The sequence below is a fragment of the Esox lucius genome, chromosome 17, assembly GCF_011004845.1.
Source record: "Esox lucius isolate fEsoLuc1 chromosome 17, fEsoLuc1.pri, whole genome shotgun sequence".
Classification (NCBI taxonomy): domain Eukaryota; kingdom Metazoa; phylum Chordata; class Actinopteri; order Esociformes; family Esocidae; genus Esox; species Esox lucius.
The window spans coordinates 41,288,500-41,308,126 of record NC_047585.1 but is presented as its reverse complement, the minus strand read 5'-3'; the positions used below and the strand labels follow the sequence as shown (position 1 = coordinate 41,308,126).

The 19,627-nt window shown below is 41.9% G+C and overlaps 1 protein-coding gene across 2 annotated transcripts in view; it reads left to right on the top strand.

The window, feature by feature from the left end:
* The window catches only part of snta1 (syntrophin, alpha 1), a 38,812-nt gene that overhangs the window by 5,175 nt on the left and 14,010 nt on the right, over positions 1-19,627 (top strand). For both annotated transcript variants that reach the window (XM_010902633.3, XM_010902632.3), the window contains exon 2: positions 8,110-8,295. In XM_010902633.3, the coding sequence (XP_010900935.2) occupies positions 8,110-8,295 (186 nt within the window). The remainder of the gene's footprint in view (positions 1-8,109; positions 8,296-19,627) is intronic.

The following is a 19,627-nucleotide window of genomic DNA, read 5'->3' as shown; positions in this document are numbered from 1 at the left end:
CTACGTTAGGGAAACCCGTATGTGAATGGAGCAACTACTTTTGAAGTCTCTAGTAGTTAATCTGGCAGGAAGGTCATCATGTGCAGGGCTTCAAGAAGGTTAGTCATTTCCAAATGAAACCACATTCATAATTATTTTCAGGCTTTATTGGGAAGAAAAACAAAGAAAACAAACAAAAAAGTATCAGAAAGAATGTCAGTGAAGCAATATAGACCAAACTGAATTGTCTTCAGTTTGTTTGCATACACTCTAATATTTTAAAGGTAATTGAGACAGGTAATATAACTTCCATCATCTTTTTTTGTGTATATATATCTTTTTGTAATAGTTTTTGTAAAATATGCACATTTCTAGTCTAATGAATTGGTTTCTGTATTTTATACAGGATTATATTAGCCATAACTTCCAGATATGGTCGTTTCATTACCTTCAGAAGCTTGTGCCTTTTCTGAAATGTGCTTGTACCAAAGTAGCAGATAATTATTTGTTTATATCTTTGAAGTTGTGCTTTTTAGCTAGAATTCTCTTCACAATTATGTTCTGAAATGTCTTTCTGAGACATGGTAGTACTGTTTATGCTCTGGTAATAGTCCTGGATTGTCTTTTTAAAATGAATGTCCCAGTGGCCAAGTGAATTGGCAGGCTAGACATTTGCTTTTGCAGATAGGTCATTTTCACATAACTGATGTGTTTCCATTGTTTCCCAACTGTTGCTTTATAAACAAAAAGTAATTAAAATATTTTAAAGAAAATTCTACATATCAGTTATGATAAAGCCAAATGATGTAAAGAGGGTGTTTTTGGAATTCCGGAGGCATATACAGTGACTTCAAAAAGTATTCAAACCCTTTGTCTATATGTGGTTGTGTTATAAACTTTATTTATAATTGACAAAATATTGTGTTTTTGCCATCAATCTACACTCATCATTCTGGAGACATCTCTGGAACTTGATTGGAGTCCACCTCTGGCATATTCAATTGATTGGACATGATTTTAAAAGGCACACACCTGTGTATATATGGTCTCACACGTTACAATTTGTATCAGAGCAAAAAGCAAGCCATGATGTCCAAGGAACTCTATGTAGACCTCCTGCTAATACCATCCCTACCGTGATGCATGGTGGTGGCAGCATCATGCAATGGGGATTCTTCTCAACTGCAAGGACTGGGAGGATGGTCATGACTGAGGGAAGGATTAATGGAGCTAAATTCAGAGGACCTACAAGAACCTTATCCCAAGGGCACAGGACCTCAGATTGGGCAAAAGTGATTTTTCCAGGACTACAATGACCCAAAGCACACATCCAAGATAATGCTGGAGTGGCTTTGAGACAAGTCTGTCCATGTCATTGATTGGCACAGCCGAATACCCCAGACTTGAGCCGATTTAACATCTGTGAACTGCAATCTTCAGGTTTCCCTACAGATGATCCCAATCGATGGTGTGCAAATTCCCAAAAAGGCCCGAATGCTGTTATCGCTGCCAAAGGTGCTTACAAATTACTGGATAACTGTCTGAATCCTTATGTACATGAGGTATTGATTTCCAATAAATTGGCACAAATTGTGTGTTTTCGTTTTGCCATTATGGGGTATTTTGTGTAGATTTATGGCAAAATTGTTTTAATCAATTGTAAATTAGGTATATAACAGAACAAAAGGTGGTGAAAGTGGAGGAGTTTGACTAATCGCCTTTAAGTAACATCAAATCAAATATGCAGTCAAGCATGGCTACTTCTATTGATTTTCAACTAGCAGTGGACACACTTTGCTGAAGTTTTTAATGGCTGTTTAAAGAAAACTGAACAACGTTGGAGATTCTCTTGACCTAAATACTTATTTCAGGGTGAAGAAACCTCTTACATCAAGTTATAATAAAGAAGTACACTACTTTTCTGTCTTTTGTAACCATAACAAACCGTGTACTATGTTACAGCTGGTTTTTGGGACTTGGTGTGGCACGGTTCGGCGAGGCGGTGCACCGTCACAATCTTTCCATCTAGACATAACTGTGCTCCGTTAAAGTTTTGGAGCACCCAATGTTTTTCGTGCACCACCTCGTAAGAACGAGCAGGTAGCACTCATATCTCCCAGGTACAGCCTGGTGGACTTTAGCCTCGCATTCTTTTGGATCTTTAAAGTCGGGATGCAACCCCTTTTAGTAGAATTTTTTGAATAATTGCCTAATGTGTTTTTTTTTTTTTTTAAACACCAACTGCCAATTTATCATCAGAACACAAACTTTTAAAATCAACTCCTTGTGACATTGAGCACAACAGTACCATCCTACAGACCCCCCCCCCCCCCCGTTCCCAAACAGCTCTTACACCAAAAGGGTAACATCATCATTTTAAATGCTTCAGAATGTGATTTTGACCTCCTGCTGTGGGCTGCATTAGGCCATTTGGAAAAATCTCTCCCAAATAGCCAATGACAATATAGATTTCCACGATGCAAAAACGTCCATGCAAAAAAAACTCAATGTCTGTGTTAATGACAATATAGATTTCCGCGATGCAAAAACGTCCATCCAAAAAAACCTCAATGTCTGTGTTAATGGTGGCTGTTGTGAATAATGCAATATCATGAAGAGACTAAAGTGCTATGGTGTTGGGGGAGGGGTGGGTAAATTGGCTTCCTGGAGGCATAGACAGACTGTCTCTCTCGCCCTAGCAACCCACTTGGGAGGTTGGTCTCGCCCTAGCAACCCACTCGGGCGGTTGGTCTCGCCCCCTAGCAACCCACTCGGGAGGTTGGTACATTTTGATGGATGGCCCAGGCCTGCTACAACGCTGCACTGGGAAAACGCTCTGCTGTTTTGGCAGGCCACAGTGGTGGGTCACGTCCAGCCTCCTAAGAAATGACACAAACACAGTGTCCACCCGCATCGGTTTGCTGTGGCTTTGAAATCCAACAGAAAGGCCATTTAACCGGGTCAAACCGACCAGCACTCGGTGACTGGTGCTGCGTGGCACTGCCGCGTCAAGCCGAGACAGAGTGAGGCGGGAGACGGCCGGCTCACACCACGATTCAAACAGCTGACTAGAAGCTCCCAGAATGCAGTTGTCATTGGCCTGAGATGAAAGCTATTTAATAGGAGTGGAGCAGTCTGTCTGTCGGTGTTTATTTTCGGGAACCCACACTGGCTTGGTGGAGGGAGGCATTGAGTCGACCTTGCGTCTGGTCAGATGTGCGGCTCTGTGTGGCTCTAAATTTAAGGCCAGACAGACTGGAGGCTTCCGACACCATATACTGTGTTCAGAAGTAGATCCGTGTTCAGAAACCCAAACCCCACATTTTATGTGAAATTAATGGCCCAGTGTTTCCAGATTTCTATGAAATATATAGTTATATACAGTGAAATAGCTTTCTTTTAAATGAATGGTGTAGTCGTGTCCTAAAAACAGAAATCAGCTTTTCTTTTAAATGAATAGTGTAGGCGTGTCCTAAAAACAGAAATCAGCTTTTTCTTTTAAATGAATGGTGTAGGTGTGTACTAAAAACAGAAATCAGCTTTTCTTTTAAATGAATGGTGTAGGCGTGTCTTAAAAACAGAAATCAGCTTTTTCTTTTAAATGAATGGTGTAGGTGTGTACTAAAAACAAAAATCTGCTTTTCTTTTATATGAATGGTGTAGGCGTGTCTTAAAAACAGAAATCAGCTTTTCTTTTAAATGAATGGTGTAGGCGTGTCCTAACAATAGAATGGTGTGAGTGCATATACCGGTCATAAAAAATATTATGTATTTGTGTAGACGGTTGATTGGTCAGCTCATCTATCTCTACACTGCTGATTGGCCAGATGTCATCCTCCTGTGTATTTTTTGCCGGACCGCGAAAGCGGAGCCGGCTTAGAAGAGCGAATGGCTGGCTGGCTGGCTGGCTGACTGACTGACTGACTCTTGTTAAATAGCGTAGTGGTTAGAGAAGTGGACTTGTGAACTATAGGTCCCGAGTTCGTATTTCTTCGCAGGCAAAGCGATGTACACATTACAAATTATTCCATATAGACAAAAACTTTGTTGACTAAAACAGTTAATATCTACATTATAGTAAGCCTTAATTGAAACTGTATACGGTTATATTGCGACTGTTTCTGGCATGGAATTGTTAATCTTCAGTCCCGCTAGCAAGTGCTCAATTCTTATGATTATTCCTAGGAAGTTAGTAGATACTAATGAGCCTATTACTGGCTAATAAGTTGTTAAAATGGCCAGTGGCAAAAGCAATACAGTTCATAGATGCTATGGTGGAGGTGAAAATAATAAGAAACGTCAGTTTAACACAATCCTCAATGGAGTCTAATGACTGCTGAAATGTGTAATGCCGTGGCATAGTGGTTAAAGACCATGCCTCTCATGTGGAAGCAATTGCTCAATTCCTATGACTGTTCCAGTAAGTTAGCAGATACCGGTAAAGCCTATTACTGGCTAATACAGTGTTAAAACCTCCAGTGGCAAACGTTAGTAAGAAACGTTAGTCAGTTTAACTGTATCAATGTCATTCACGAATGGCCAATTAACTATTAAAACGGCCAGTGGCAAAAGAGGATTTGCTCTGGATATACAGATGCCGGGTGTCAGTATAGACAAGAGCAGCCCCGTGTGTTGAGTGGTTAGCCTTTCACGTGGGCGACCCGGGTTCAAATCTCTAGAGGGCAACTCTTTCTATTGCGGGCCGGCTGAACTAGGCTTGCCTGGTTTCTTGTCAAATGGTCTTTTAAATATAGAAGTTTGATTTTGTTGATTTAAAAAACAGAATTACAAGTGTATGTTTTCTCTAGGAGTCGACAACATTATCAGGGTATGAGTTAAATGAAAATATACATTTCTGTGAGATTTTCACTGGTCAGTTACTTTTAATTATCAGTCTGCACAAACAATACATTTGACTAATTTTTGTAGAACTTATTACAGAAATAAGTAAATTCTTGGTTCCATGTTTCGTGTGCTAAAATAAAAGATTTCAGAAGTTTTCAATTGGTACAAAAAGCTTATTTTCCTGATTTAAACAGATTACACAGCATGGTCATTACACAGATGATCCAATAAAGGCCACTCTAAAATGTGCAGCTTTGTCCCACAAGAAAATACCAGATACCTGTGAAGTTTTGAGGGATTGTGCAGTTGTCAATCTGTCTGCAGAAATGTCCACCTCAGCTTTTGGCAGAGGAAAGAATGTTAATTTCTCTTTCGTTTAGAGAATTTGGCAGTACATCCAACACACCTAAAAACTGCTGTCTAGGTGTAAACTCACCAGAAAAGGACCTTTACATGTGGCTTGTTCCACCGCTGTCAACTCATGTTTCAACATGATAATGCACAATGTCGAAAGGATCTGTACATAATTCCTGGAAGCTGAAAATGTCCCAGTTTTTCTATGGCCTGCATAATGCATACTGTACTCATCAGATCAATCATTCAGCATGTTTGGAATGCTCTGGATCCCACTTTTTCTTTTTAATACGGTAGCGTTTCAGAAGTTTGGGCAAGGTTGGCAGGGGCTGTGCTCTCATAACGTCAAAGGGCACTTGGTTCAACTATTAAGGCGCCAAGACAGAGAAGCTAAGCGGGAGCTGTTCTTTCTTAGTGGTGGAACAGCCAAGAGACCCGAGGTTGCAGAACAACGACTTTAGGTTGTGATGTAGGGCTTGACCATTGCCTAAAGGTAGGGACGTAGGGATAAACCATTGTATACAGTAAATAATTACGGTAATATAGCAATATTACCGTATTTGGAGCATTTTACACTGCTTTTTTAATATCAGCTATATGCAGCACTGGATGCATTGGGTCTGTTTTTTTAAATCTCCATGAGGTTCTAGTCAGAATCTATAAGGCATGTGGCGCTCCTTCTGGACTTCCAGTCTGAACCCTCGTGTGATCAATCAGAACATACCCAGTTTCTATTTTATTTTTAACAATGCACACCCCTTACCCTATACTGAGAGAAAATGTGGATCTGTATGTCATATCTGGCAACACGAGGAGGCCTTGAACGAAGGCTGAGCATTGTTTGTTTGGCGTTTGTGGGAAACAAAGCCCCGGGAGGATGTGTGAGCAGGTTCCTATCCCTCCACATGTATGTTTTGCGAGGCTCCGTTGTTTTGGAACAGGCGTGGATGTATTCCCCGGTGTCCGTTCAGTTTCCCCGCCACTCTCCGCGGCGGTGGTCATGTTTCCATCAAGGTTCAGAGTTCGCCCAGATACAGGGAGAAGATGTGCACCTGATTGGCCAGTCTTAAATGCTGAGGAGCACTTGTTTACACTGTACTGTTAAGATGATGCAATAAGTTAACGTGCCATCCCAGGGGTTTTGGCTGACGTCCTGGACTGTCATTATATATGGGTGAAAGCCTGTTGACCAGGTCTTGGTGGGATTACTTACACCCAATGGCTTGGGTTTGTATTGTCCTGGGGGGGGGGGCAAGAGGTCGGGACTGTTTAGTATAATGCTGTGAAATAAGCACATGTGATAATTGACCGTCTACTTTCTCCGAGGGACAAATGTTGAATGGTTGACCAAAAAAGCTCCAAATTCTATTTTAAGATTCACAGCATGGCCACTTGGACCTTTGAGCCCTGCGTACGGTTTAAGAGGTGGCTCAAGTCTGGGCATTAAAAATTCAGAGGCACAGACTGTCCTCTTGACTATAACACATAAGCATTTAGAAAGGTCTGAGTTTATGTAGGCCTCTGGAACTAAATTACAAATCAAGTCTAACTTGCAAAGCAATATTTCACAACATTAAACAACATGTCCTTCCCCAGTTGTTAGAGGCAAGAGTTAGTGCTATGAATGCATAATTTTTTTTACCGTACCGTGATTTTTTTGTCTTTGCATGAGTCAAATGTGCATAATCAAGTAGTGTGTGAAAGTGATATTTGAGGGAGTGTTGAAATCACAGAAATTGAATCTGATTAGGCCTATATTGCTTCAGTTAAGCTCATATTCATGATCATTTCTGGGGTATGAATGCGTACAATTTTTAGAACGTTCATAAGGAATTTCACATATTCAGCTGACTGCCATCAATTTGAATCAATGAAATTTTACTCTTAACACAATGCCTAGGATTTGTTCCTGATCTAATCAAAAGATCTATTCAGAGTTTGTTCCATGGTGATTTACCGCCTGGTGATATTACATTCTGGTATTTTATTTTTACTTCCAGTGTTGAGTCACTGAGGATATTTATAAATTCCTCCCACACTATTAATCCGGGGTCAGAATCTCAACTTGGTAGGCATAATTTCTCCATCTCAATCACTAAACAGACAGCCATCAAATGTCACCCCAGTGTGCAGTGTGAGCCCCCTTCATGAGAGGTCTGGATCATGTTGACAGGGGACCGATTCACCGCCGCTGCCGCCCGGATCAAGACATAGGCCAGTGTGTCACACCCAGCCGTTCTTCCTGAGAGTGCCTTGGCCCTAGTCTTTGAAGACGATGCACAAATTAGAACTGCGGAACTGCCCAGTGGAAATCCATTTTCGGGACATTTCTTGGACGCCCCAAGGCCGAGGACCAACTGGTACTTGACATTATTGACAATATTTCCCGCTAAGGGCCCCGTGGAACTGGCCTTCATAATCCCACTGATGAAAAGAGGCCGGGTGTCCTCGTCTGCTCCACAGCTGCAGAGCGAAACGTTGAGCCCTGCTCTGCTTCACGCCTGTTACCTCTTCACACAGAGGAAATGAATTGTCCTTTACCTGTGGTGAACTTGGCTCCTTGTCTTAATCTAATCACTCAGAAACGTTTTTTATGTCTCTTATCCAGAGCAAATTATAGGAGCGGCCGAGGCTTACATACATCTTGCTCACTGTCTTGTTTTGGCGGTTCAGGGACTCAATCTAGCGACCTTTCAGTTACTGGTCAGGTTTTGGGGGTTTCAGGGTGGATTAGTGGTTTGAACATCTGATTAGTAACTGACAAGATGCTTGATCAAATTTCAGAGCAGGCAAGAAGAAAAATTCTGTCAGCCACATTTAATATTCACATCCAATCCCATTTTAACACTGTAGCCATCTGTTTTCTTTATGTGAAGCGTACTGTGTTTTATTGAGACTAACTGAACCGATGCCATGTGCTCTGCTTTGCAGGTGGGAAGGAGAATAAAATGCCCATTCTCATCTCAAAGATCTTTAAAGGGCTGGCAGCTGACCAAACGGAGGCGCTGTATGTGGGGGACGCCATCCTGTCGGTCAACGGCTCAGATCTGCGGGAGGCCACTCATGACGAGGCCGTGCAGGCACTGAAAAAGACTGGCAAGGAGGTCATCCTAGAAGGTGAGAGACGCCAAAACATTTGGGCTGATTTTCAATAGAAAGGGCACTGGTTTAGGTTTTGAAACCCTGGATTGCACGACTGGTACGGCTTTGATTCTCTTTGTAGCAAAGCCACGAGGGAGAATTTTTCTCCTGGGGAAAAAGAAGCATGATGAACCGTTCCTTCGGATAGAAGTGTGAACAACTGCCAAGGAATAGAAAAAGTCTAATCTTGAGGAAAAGCCTCTTAGCACACCAAGGTTGAGCGCTCTGCAGTTTAATTTAGGGGTGGTGTAGGTGGGTTATCAGAGTCAATCTTATTGAACCAAAAATAATAGCTGCCTCAAATCCCATCAGAAATCCCACCCAGCAAACGTCCTGAAGAACAGACAGTGCACTCGATCACTGAAACGTGCTTTTATCCCATTGAAACGACCTAAAAGGAGAGCCGGTCATAAATCTGCAAAAACCTATTGAGAACCTCTGGACTGTCAGTCCACACCGTTGGTGAGAGATGTGAGGAAGTTCCTGGAGGAGGATCCTGTGGGCTCGATGCAGTCTGCATATTAGCCTGGCTAGGCAGACTCGGCGGCGGGTAGGGGGAAACCAATGAATGGGAGATGAGTCTTTAGCTGCAGGGAACAAGATTAAAGGAAGGCTTTCATGTTGTCCATTGATTGCAGTGCAGGTATTCAAGGACTCCCAATCATTTATGTCCACACTCCATAATGACTGTGCACCTTATTGGACATTATTGTCTTTCTATACTCTATAAAAATAACGTAGATTATGTTGATAGACTGGAAGGGGAGAAAAATGCACAGTAATTCATTTGAGGGAATTAATTGAATGTTATTGATTCATTCTGGGATCTAAAGGACACCAAATTTGTATGATATGTTGTGAATTGGACTCTTAAAGGGTTAACGTAGAATGTTTGCATTCTAATGTCAGAAAATGTACAAAATATTTCAGCAATAGTGAGGAGATTTTGTTTCACTACATTCATTCAACAGAAATTATACTGGGGTGCATACAAAAGCACATGGTGAAATGCAGTTTACATTGGTTAGCTCCACCTCTGTGGTCCCCCATTGGTGTCACTGACAGACATAATCATCTCCTCAAGCCACACCCAAAAATGGCAGACGGGGTGCGAGTACAAGTACGTTTTATAAATGACATTTGGGGTCAATTTCCATATACAGAGAAAGTATGTTTCCGCTGAATGTCCATAATAAAATCTATTTTACCATGCCGGATAGTGGAGAGTTGATTTGATTGAGAAATGTAGAATACATTCTTCATACGGACCATTTCACATATATCAATTGACGTAAATATGCTCTATATCATTAAAAAATGCATGTTATAAAATATCCCACAAAATTAAAAAAACATGGTACAAAATTGGAAAGCGGGGACCCGTTTGGACCTGTCAGGACCTCTTTCACAGCTACAGGCTGAAGCTACACAGGACCTACGCAGTGCATCTTTGAGCTGGGCCGTTGATGCTCCCCAGTGCTGTCCAGACCACATACTGAGACATAATGAAATTTGGTCGATGCACCAGTTTGTTGACGTTGAAGCGGAAAAAGAAGGACAGAGAAAATGTCTGCTGGAGCGTACCGGTAAAGCCTGCTGACACAGAGCGCTACAGAGCTAGCCAGGCAGGGGAAATCACTGTAAATCCCTCTGCCCTGTCGACGGCAGCAGAGCAGGAGCGCGCTGATATCGGGGAGCTCATCCACCAGCCCTGTGATCTGTAATGTCAGGAATCATTTCACGGGTTACTCACCCCGAGGAGTTGCGGTGGCATCTGTGACTTTGCTGAGGCAGAGGTTATTGAGAGACTTCCGCCCCGCGTGGGAATTTACGTGCATTGTTCGAAATGTTCCTAAACACCAGCATCGAGCCTGAGGTAGTTTGATCCAGGCGTCTACAACTGAGACGCTGTTTTGATCTCATATTGTGGCCTCATATTGGCAACTTTTTCCACTATAGCAACAGCGACTTTCATTAACTTAGTTTATAGATGTACCCAGACACTAACTCTGTGTTTCATCTTAGTTAAACAGTTCAACTTAGTTGAACACATGTTCAAGTACAAGTACTTTTCTGTGTTTTCTAGGAAACTGATTGCACTGTGGATCTGTACTTACTGGGTACATGTATGGGTTTTCTTCCACAGCTTTCCATACAATTGATTCAGTTTAGTTTTCACTCCTATGAGCACTTTACTGATAGCTAGCTACTTCATCCAATACAAAGTATAGTGCCTATAGGAAATATACATGACCTTGAACTTTCTTTACATTTTGTTTTGTCAATGCACAAAATGTGTCACAGACTCAACAAAATTGCCATATTTTACCATTCTACTTTACAAACTATTCAATCCCTGTCAAATTGGGATGTGTTGGTATACAGCAGTCATGCCCTTAGTTGTAGTTCGTAAGTCATGCCATAAGTTCTGCTTAGGATGTGGCTCAGACTATGTTTTTCTTTTTATTCCTGAGTCTCTTCACTGTCACTTCGGCAGTGTGATTTAGGTTGTTGTCACTTTCAACATTCTTGGAGAGGTAGCATGTTTTTCTCAAAGGCTTTTCTGTACATTGCTCTACCTTTCCTTCTTTTCCTTCTGTACATTGCTGTACATTTCCTTCTTGCCATGTGAAGCATCCCCAGAACATGATGCTCCCACCACCATGGTTCCCAGTTGGGATGATGTTCTTTGGGTGGTAGGCAGAGATGGGTTTGCATCAAATGTAGCATATTTCATTCATGTCAAAAAGTTCCACTTGAGTTTCATATATTTTGTTTACATCAAAAACTATTTTTGCCTCTTGTTTTTTTTTTGGCGCACTACTCTTTGGCGTTTTAGTCTGGGTATCTGTGTTAGCGCTTTGTGATTGCTGATGTAAAAAGGGTTTTATGAGATACATATGAATGATATTACTAATTAAAATTCACAATGAATTCTCCTTAAAAGTGTGGCGTTCAGATTATTGACCGAATATGAAAATGCAAGTATTTGAAACTCTGAGGCAGTAACACGACCCAAAATAAATTCCCAAGGCAGCAGACATTCTATAGGCACTGTACTTACTGGGTTGGCTGGTGGACCATAGATCTGGATAAGAGCGTCTGCTAAATTACAAAATATTTAAAAAATATGTAGGTGTGCTGAGGGAAATAGTGAAAAGGAGTATTTCTGCCATTATAATGACATTATAATCACAATAAGAGTGGAATGGAATAATCCATCCCATTGGATGAAAAAAATAAACCAAGATGGTCTGATAAAAATACCGGCAAACGCCACTGATTAAATCATGAGGTCCCAAGTGCGAATGTGTGTTTCTGCAAAAGTGTGTGTATGTGTGTTTGCGTGAGAGAGAGAGGCCTGGTACTTTACATTCTGTTTCTGTCCGCACCTTATTATCACTGGGCTATAGGTTTCCACTGTAACAGAGTTTAAGTCTTACAGTGATGAACACACATGCAATATAACACAGAATAATCTACCGTACATAATTCCTACTCACGTATAAGCTTTGCTTTAATACTGTAGAAAATATATTTCTTCTCCTGCTCTTTTACCTTATTCCCGGTCGAGAGGAGATGTGCTCTAACAAACTCCCCTTGGACAAGGCACGGCTGCCACTAGCACACACACACAGATTTGATCCTGGGCTTAATTTGGATTCCGCCCTGAGAGTGCATTCATCACTGCCACAGGCCGGCCTTTTCCACCCAGCGAGAGGGACCCGGAGTGGGAGTGGGGGAGGACGGCTGATCAATCCCCAGGGCAACTGGCCCGACTGGGTGTCGCAGAGGGTGGCTCGCCGGCGCGGAGGCATCATTACCACCGGTGTCATCGGTGACTGCTTTCAGGTCCCGGTATTAATTTGGGACTACTAATGACATATTCTACTGTGTAAGAATCTCGCCTGCCTTATTTTCCTTACAGTTCAGTCAGGTGTGCAACAGGCATGTCAGGTGCAGGTCTCAGGATATTTCTGTGTCTCTATCCCTGAGTGGAAAAGTGACCTTTTTTGAACTGCGCTCCACAAAATCATTACCCCATTCAAAGCAGATAGACGGATTCAGGAGAGGCTCTGTCCCTTTTAGTCGGTTTTTAATTCCCACTCTGGTTCTAGCAATTCATTGTTTTAATGAATCAATAAACGCATAATCAGTTTTTACGACAGGTGCGTTAGTAATCTGGGCACGGCATCCCCACTCTCATTCATATGCTTGGGCCTCTGCAATGGCCATCACTTGCGTGTGATGACAGGGTGTAGTTTTGTGTGTTTTGGGGGAATTTATTTTGTGTGTGTGTGCGCAAGCAGCTTAAAGTGAACATACAGCTTAAAGTGAACATGTGTGTGCCGTGCTGAGTGTTTCTTAGTGGGAGGTTGGGTGGGGCATAGTACCGGCGTTTCGTCCTGCGCTGTGGTGCCACGTGTTTAAACATGAGCCACCTGGTGCAAAGTGATGGCCCAGGAAGGGCTTTCCCAGAACCCATCAGACCAGAGAGCTTCAGATCCACGTATTATGGTGCCAAGCCTACCGCAAAGGCTACTCTACTCCCTCTGCTAACAAGAGAATTGGGCCCTAATTGCATCCTACTGCCTAGGGAGGCCACTGTGTTTGGCCAGATCCCATGGCACTCTCATTACAAGGAGTGCATTTTGCAGGTGTAACCCATGTTAAAATATGACATAAGTATGAGTAAATAGTTTAAAAGCATAAATAGGTTGGAAGGTAAAAGTGATTCATTTAATGTACGTTAATTCATCAGAGTTAAATTAAAAAAATTACAACAAAAATGATATGTTTAAGATTCAAATAAAATTAATGTCGCTGCCCCTTTAAGGGACTAGTGACGCTAGACGCAGCACCTGAGTGACGCTGCAGTAGAGACCTGAGAGAGAGCGGGAGGAAAATCGGAGGGAACGAGTGGTGGCTAATAAGCGGGGATAAGAGTAGAAAAGTTGATTTTGCAGTTGAAAAACATAACTTACCTGGTCGGGAACTGACAGGGATTTTATGAGAACTAAGCCACACCGGTTTTAGTCAGTTTTTTTGGTGTTGAAGCTCGGTCTGAGGAAGGATTGGTCTGCAGCGTGCAGGCCTGCACGTGCATAGACGGGATTCAAGATGGCGTGTCAGGCCCAGACCTTCAATTCATCTTCTCCATCGCACCAGTGAGGAAATCTCCTGCGTATGGTGACTCGCTGCCAGAGTGGTAGGAGTGTCAGGAATTGTTTGTGAACTGAACTGGGAACTGATCGAATTATTATTTTTGGACTGAAGAGAACTGAAACTTTTAATTGAACTGAATAATTGAACTCACATTTGGATTTGAACTTGAATTTAAGGTGTTATACTTTTATTTTCATATTGAGTTCATATTTTTGAATGTGATCCGAAATGATTGTTGTCCACTTTGATTTGATTGTGTAATTGAAGGTATTCTTTAACCCTTAAAAGAAAGGGATAAAGGACTTAACTCAGGAAGAAAAATAGGAATTCTAAATAAGGTGCAACCTAGGACAAAGAGACTGGTCTAACTTAGATTAGTTCGACTAAAATAACTTTGAACAAAAAGAGAGTGAAATACCTTTTCATTTATTATACTTACCTCAGTATTAAGAACCTGCAGGGTATTTCTGTTTTGTGTACTGTATTTTATAAGTGTGTTTTGTGTTCGGTAGATTGCCGGCCTTTTAAATTTAAAGTAACAGTCTCTGGTGTAATAATTTTCTGCTCCCCACTCCTTAGAACCTAGAACTGGTCCAGTGGCACAGTAAGTGTTGCGGTGCCGGTGCTACACAGGGCGTAGTGTGCCAAGTGGGACTAAATGTCTGCCGTGGTGGCCAATAAGACCAGTAGATTGGTAAATGTCTGTATGCCCCGTGCCTGCTCTATAAGGGAATAACACGCTCACCGTCGGTCCTACTTTGGCTTGCGTTCTCCTGGATGGGCCTCTGGCCTACGGCAGTAAGTCCCTGGGGACGAGTCCCTGGGGATGTCCGTGTGCTGCTGCACTGAGGCAATTTGGTCAGTCATGCTCCCCAAAATCCTGCCAACGTGAGCAGTTTCTTTCCCCCGTGCCGCGGCCCTTAGAAACCAACCGTCGGTCGCGTGGAGACGAATGAGACTTTGCTCACCGCGTCAAGCCACCAACGAAAACGTGTAACCGAGTAGCTGCGGTGTACTGCGATCAAAACCCGGCTCATCTTCCTGCACCTCTGCGACACTGAAACCGATGTGCGTCCCGTCATCTCGTACGCTCCCAGGTTGTGAGTCGTAGCCCATTGTGTTTTGCTGTAGGTCAAGTCGATGTACTTAAGACTACATCGAGATTGTGTGGACTTTGTGTGTTCTGTCCCTGTGTGTGTGCGTGCGTGTGTGTGTACTTGTACTTAGCGATTAAAGGTGCCTGTGATCTTGCAGCACTGTCTAAAGGGGTAATGTTGTTTGCTATTCTGACCAACTGGCCGTGGTCGAGGTTTAGGCAGCACTGTGACGGGACTCTGTAGACTGCAGTGGCATTAAGGATCATGTTCAGGAAGCAACATGGAAGAAATTGTTTCCGAAACGTAAGGACAAAATTCACTTGGTTTATTTATTTTGACAGGGAGTGAGTGCTGAGACCGAGGGTGAACCTTGTATAGCGCGACAATGCGCATTAAAATCCCCTCCAACTACACGTTTATAGTCAAATTCATACACTGAGCACACATTTTAGATGCCATCAGCTTATGAGTATAGAACCAAAACTTTGCGTTTGCTTTCAATGGAAAGTTTTCCTTGTGCGTTTGGGGACATTGCACATAAAATGCAGTTCAGTGGACTGTGTTCCCTCAAATTTGTGAGCTTGGCAATATGTTTACGGATAGCGTTACCTACAGGCATTTTGTTCCTGACTAAAACCATTGTTGAAACAGGACCAAGCCTAAAGATCCTGGATGAACCGAGTCGACGCCACAGAACGTCTATTCAGTATAACATATACAGTGCCAACACAAAGACGTGTCAGTGTTCAGGGCTGCATGATCCGGTGCTGAATATCCGAGGCATTTATTTCTGCCTTTGGTATGGATTGGCTCCAGAGGGGCCTTGTCAGCACTTCCTCCTCCCACTCCGCCCCTTCAGCTGACGGGACTCTGAAGCGAGTGTAGTCCTGGCAATGAAATGTCAACCATTAAAGCATTACACTGACAAGGCAATGCCAAATTGCTCCGGAGCTATGAGAACCGCAAGTCTGTGCAAATCAAAGTGATCGGGGTACTTGAAAAGCCCCTCTGTGTGTTTGTGCGCGTGTGTGTGTGTGTGTGTGTGTGTGTGCGCGTGTGATTATGTTTGTGTCTGTGGGTGCGGGTGCGTGTGCGTGTTTGTTTCTCAGTCCCGATGACAATGATGCTGATGTGGTGAAGTGGAGTATGTTTGTTCCAGGAGAATAACTTTGGTGCCAATGGTAATTCCTCCCGTCTTAGCATTCCTCTTTCCCATGGCCAAACTAAGACAATCCAGGGGCCTCCTTGGTTTAACACAGACGGATTGAGCTGCAAGCCTTTACAGTTGTCCTGTGTGTGTGTGTGTGTGTGTGTGTGTGTGTGTGTGTGTGTGTGTGTGTGTGTGTGTGTGTGTGTGTGTGTGTGTGTGTGTGTGTGTGTGTGTGTGTGTGTGTGTGTGTGTGTGTGTGTGTGTGTGTGTGTGTGTGTGTGTGTGTGTGTGTGTGTGTGTGTGTGTGTGTGTGTGTTTATACAACTTGATATAAGGTGACTTTGGTGTTATGTAAGAAAATATTTGTGAGAAAAATTTTATGTTTTTTTTTTTATGGGCTGGAAGTTTTGTAATGACACACCAGTTAACCAGATAAAACTGGCTTGTATGTGTCCAGAAAGAAGTTGTTACTCTAAAACGACCATCTCTAAGCATGACTGAGATCCAGCTACAACGTGGGAAAAGGTCCTTGGTCTGACCACAATCAAAGCACTGTGGGTGATCCCAACACTTATTTTGTTTATTCATATGTAAACTGTTTGACAAATTTTTTTTTCCCTTTAGGATACTTTGATAGTTTCACTAACTGTCAAATAAGGCCTTGCCCTAAATCATAAGCGAGAGAGAAAAAGCTCTTTTAAACCCTTTACCAACACAATTAGCACAGTAAAATTAATGTGATGGCATACCCATGGTATGAATCCTGAACTTTTAACATGGTTAAAAGTTGCCATGATATCACAACATACATAACCTTAAAAGTTGATAAAACCCTCTCTAAGATGGTTTCTAAAGTGTAAAAAAAAAAAAAATATATATATATATATATATATATATATATAGTTATCCAAGGATTTGTCGAGTTCCCTGGTAAGCACTTATCACTACAGGCCAACAAACTGAGGAGGTCTCGTCAGAGGTTTTCTGGTTAATTAGCTTGTCAATCAAAATAAATTGGCTGGTGAAACTCTGTGGCTCAGTGGTCCACATCAAAGCACCCATGCATGGTGACAATAAAATGGCTGATGAGGCAGTTACAGTACCCCCCCCCCCCCCAACCCACAAATTAATTGGAGTTAACCTTTGAGGGACCACCCTGCTCTGTTCCCAGGAACACTGATAGTACTCAGGAGATCCAAAAGGCCAAACCATCTATGAAATTGTCATGAAAAGGTCCGGAAATAGTCCTGAAATAGTCCTGAAATATCCGGAGGTCCTTTACTTAGTACATGGGGCCTAATTACCTTGCAGATGCCCTTTAATGTTTGAAATCAACTTTTGGTGAACATTTACTGAACCTAAAACTGTCTATATAAATGCCAGCCTATTTGTTAAAGCTTGTGACATTTATCTGTACACTGACGACGGCAATATTTGCACTGACTTAGCTATACTCCACTGAAAATGAAAAGGGCTTTTGTTGTTGCATCAACCTTTACCCCCGCCACAGGCTATCAAACACAACACGTTGAAGCCTGGCACAGAGACATTGAAAGTGGGCCATGAAAATGCATGTCCAAACAACACAATTCCCCAACAAAAAATATATTGCCTTTCACTGGAAACTTGCAGAAGGTTGCGGGAATGTCCGCCAACATAGAGCACACTCACACAGAGCCTTCGCAAACAAGCCACTGTAACTATGAATATGCTCATAACTTCCTCTAGCGCAGTGGTTCTCAACCAGGGGTACTAGGACCCCTGGGGGTACTTGAAAACACTCATGACACCAAAGACTTACTAGTGAAATTAACATGAGGAGGTACTGAAAGCAGTGCAAAAACATTTTGGGGGTACAGTAACTGAAAAGGGTTGGGAGACACTGCCCTAGCGGACGGTTTCTGATGGTAAGTAAACAGCACTTCTCATATGTTGACACTAAATGTAGTAACTAAGGATGAATAGTAATGGGATCTGCTGATATTGCATGTAATAACACTGCTGATATATTCATACTGAATGTAATAGCGTTTTCCAGAATAAATACATACTCACCTAACTCTTGCGATGATGCATTTGGAACAAGATGACAGTGCCCCCAACGATTTCAGTTAAAATGTAATATCTTCAGTATTAATGTAAAATTTGGGTAATAAGTTTAAGTGAGTAAAAAACGATCAAGTGTGACTAAATAACCTTAGAGAATAATAAAAAGGAGCTTTTGTTGGTGGGGTAATGTTGCAGAGTCATGTGTGTGTTTGAGAATTAATTTGTTTGCTACAGAATTTTCATAATAACAGCCCAGCGTTTTGCTCTGTATAATGTTTGTATCACTGCAGAAAGGACCCTAGTTATACAGTACATACTCGTTTTGAAGTAGCCACAATATTCTCTCACATGCTTACCTTTCATTTGAAATAGGAAATCCTGAGTAGACATTCAGTATTTCAGACCAATAATACCCTTCTCAAGAACAATGCTACTTCTATATATTTCTTTCGCCCACGGTATTTCCAAAGAATATTAAGTTACTCAACAGCTCAGCAGAGAAACATGTCAAGGCTACAAAAAATAAGTTGTGCCAATGGGCATGTTCGCTTTAATTTATCCCTTCTTGACAATATAATGATCACTTTCAAAATAAACCTCTTCCTAATTACCCAGGCTCCATACCTCAGTACCTTCAAAGTTTTTATTAGCAGGTATTTTGTCTCTTATTAATATCTTTGGCCCTTATGACCTTGCCGTGAGATGATGAAGACTTATTTATTTATTTTAACCATCATTTGGCTGCTCACTTGCTTTGTGAGGGTGAGGTGAATTCCATGAATGTAGATGGTTCTGTGAGGCTGTTGTAAAGAATTATGGGCTTTTCTTGGAGTCTGTTTCTGCTTTAGTCACACTTTTATTGTGGCATGTCAACAACAGTGCCACAATTTGGCTAGATTGTAAATATATGTATTAGATACACACAGTGACAAATTTTTCATAAAACACAAGCCAAATCATAAAACAGATTTATTTTTCTTAACCTTAATGTAGATTTTTTTATCTGGTCTTCAATGAATGATGAACTCCAGGATCCTAAGCACCACGAATGTCTAACATATTGCACAAATGTAAATATTGCTTTAGTGCAAAGTGAAATTACATGGCACATAATGTATGTTATTGCTTATTGCTATGTGTTTTGATATCATGGAGCTGAAAAAAGGCATTGAAAAATTCACAGTCCAAGGCAGCTCATGGTTCTGAATAGAAAATATCTAAATCAAACTTTGCCAGGAATTCCTTTGCTATGGCAACATCTCTGGAAAAAAATAACTGTCTAATGGTTAAGTGGCGTGCTGACAGAATAGCCAGATGCTTATTGAAAGGTGAGAAATTGAGTGGAACCGGTCCAGAACATAATTCTTTCCTTCCCTGAATTCAGTTAACTTTTCCTACTTTTGGAGAAAATTAATATAATTAACCTAAGTCTCTTGACATTCTTTGCGAAGCTGTGGCATTTTGTAAGTCATGTTGTGTATCTGAATTTGTTAGGAAGTATGACTCACTCCCTGGATGTGTCTCAAATCCCCCCTATTCTTTATTCCCTACTTCCTAGGGCCCAGGTCAAAAGCAGTTCACTATATAGGGAATAGTATGCCATTTGCAACAGACTCGGTGAGCCTAATATCACCATGGCTGTTGTCCATAGCGGTAATGAGATGGACTGGATGCTTGATTAGCCTGTCCCTCTCGGATCTAAATCATTCCCGGCCAAGGAAAATCCAAACTTTATCAGCCCGTCTAGCCAAGTGAGTCAGACTTCGTGCCATTAATATAATCGTCACAATCAAATCTGTAATATTCTTAATAAGGAGCATTTACAAAGTCGCAAACAAGTATCTGC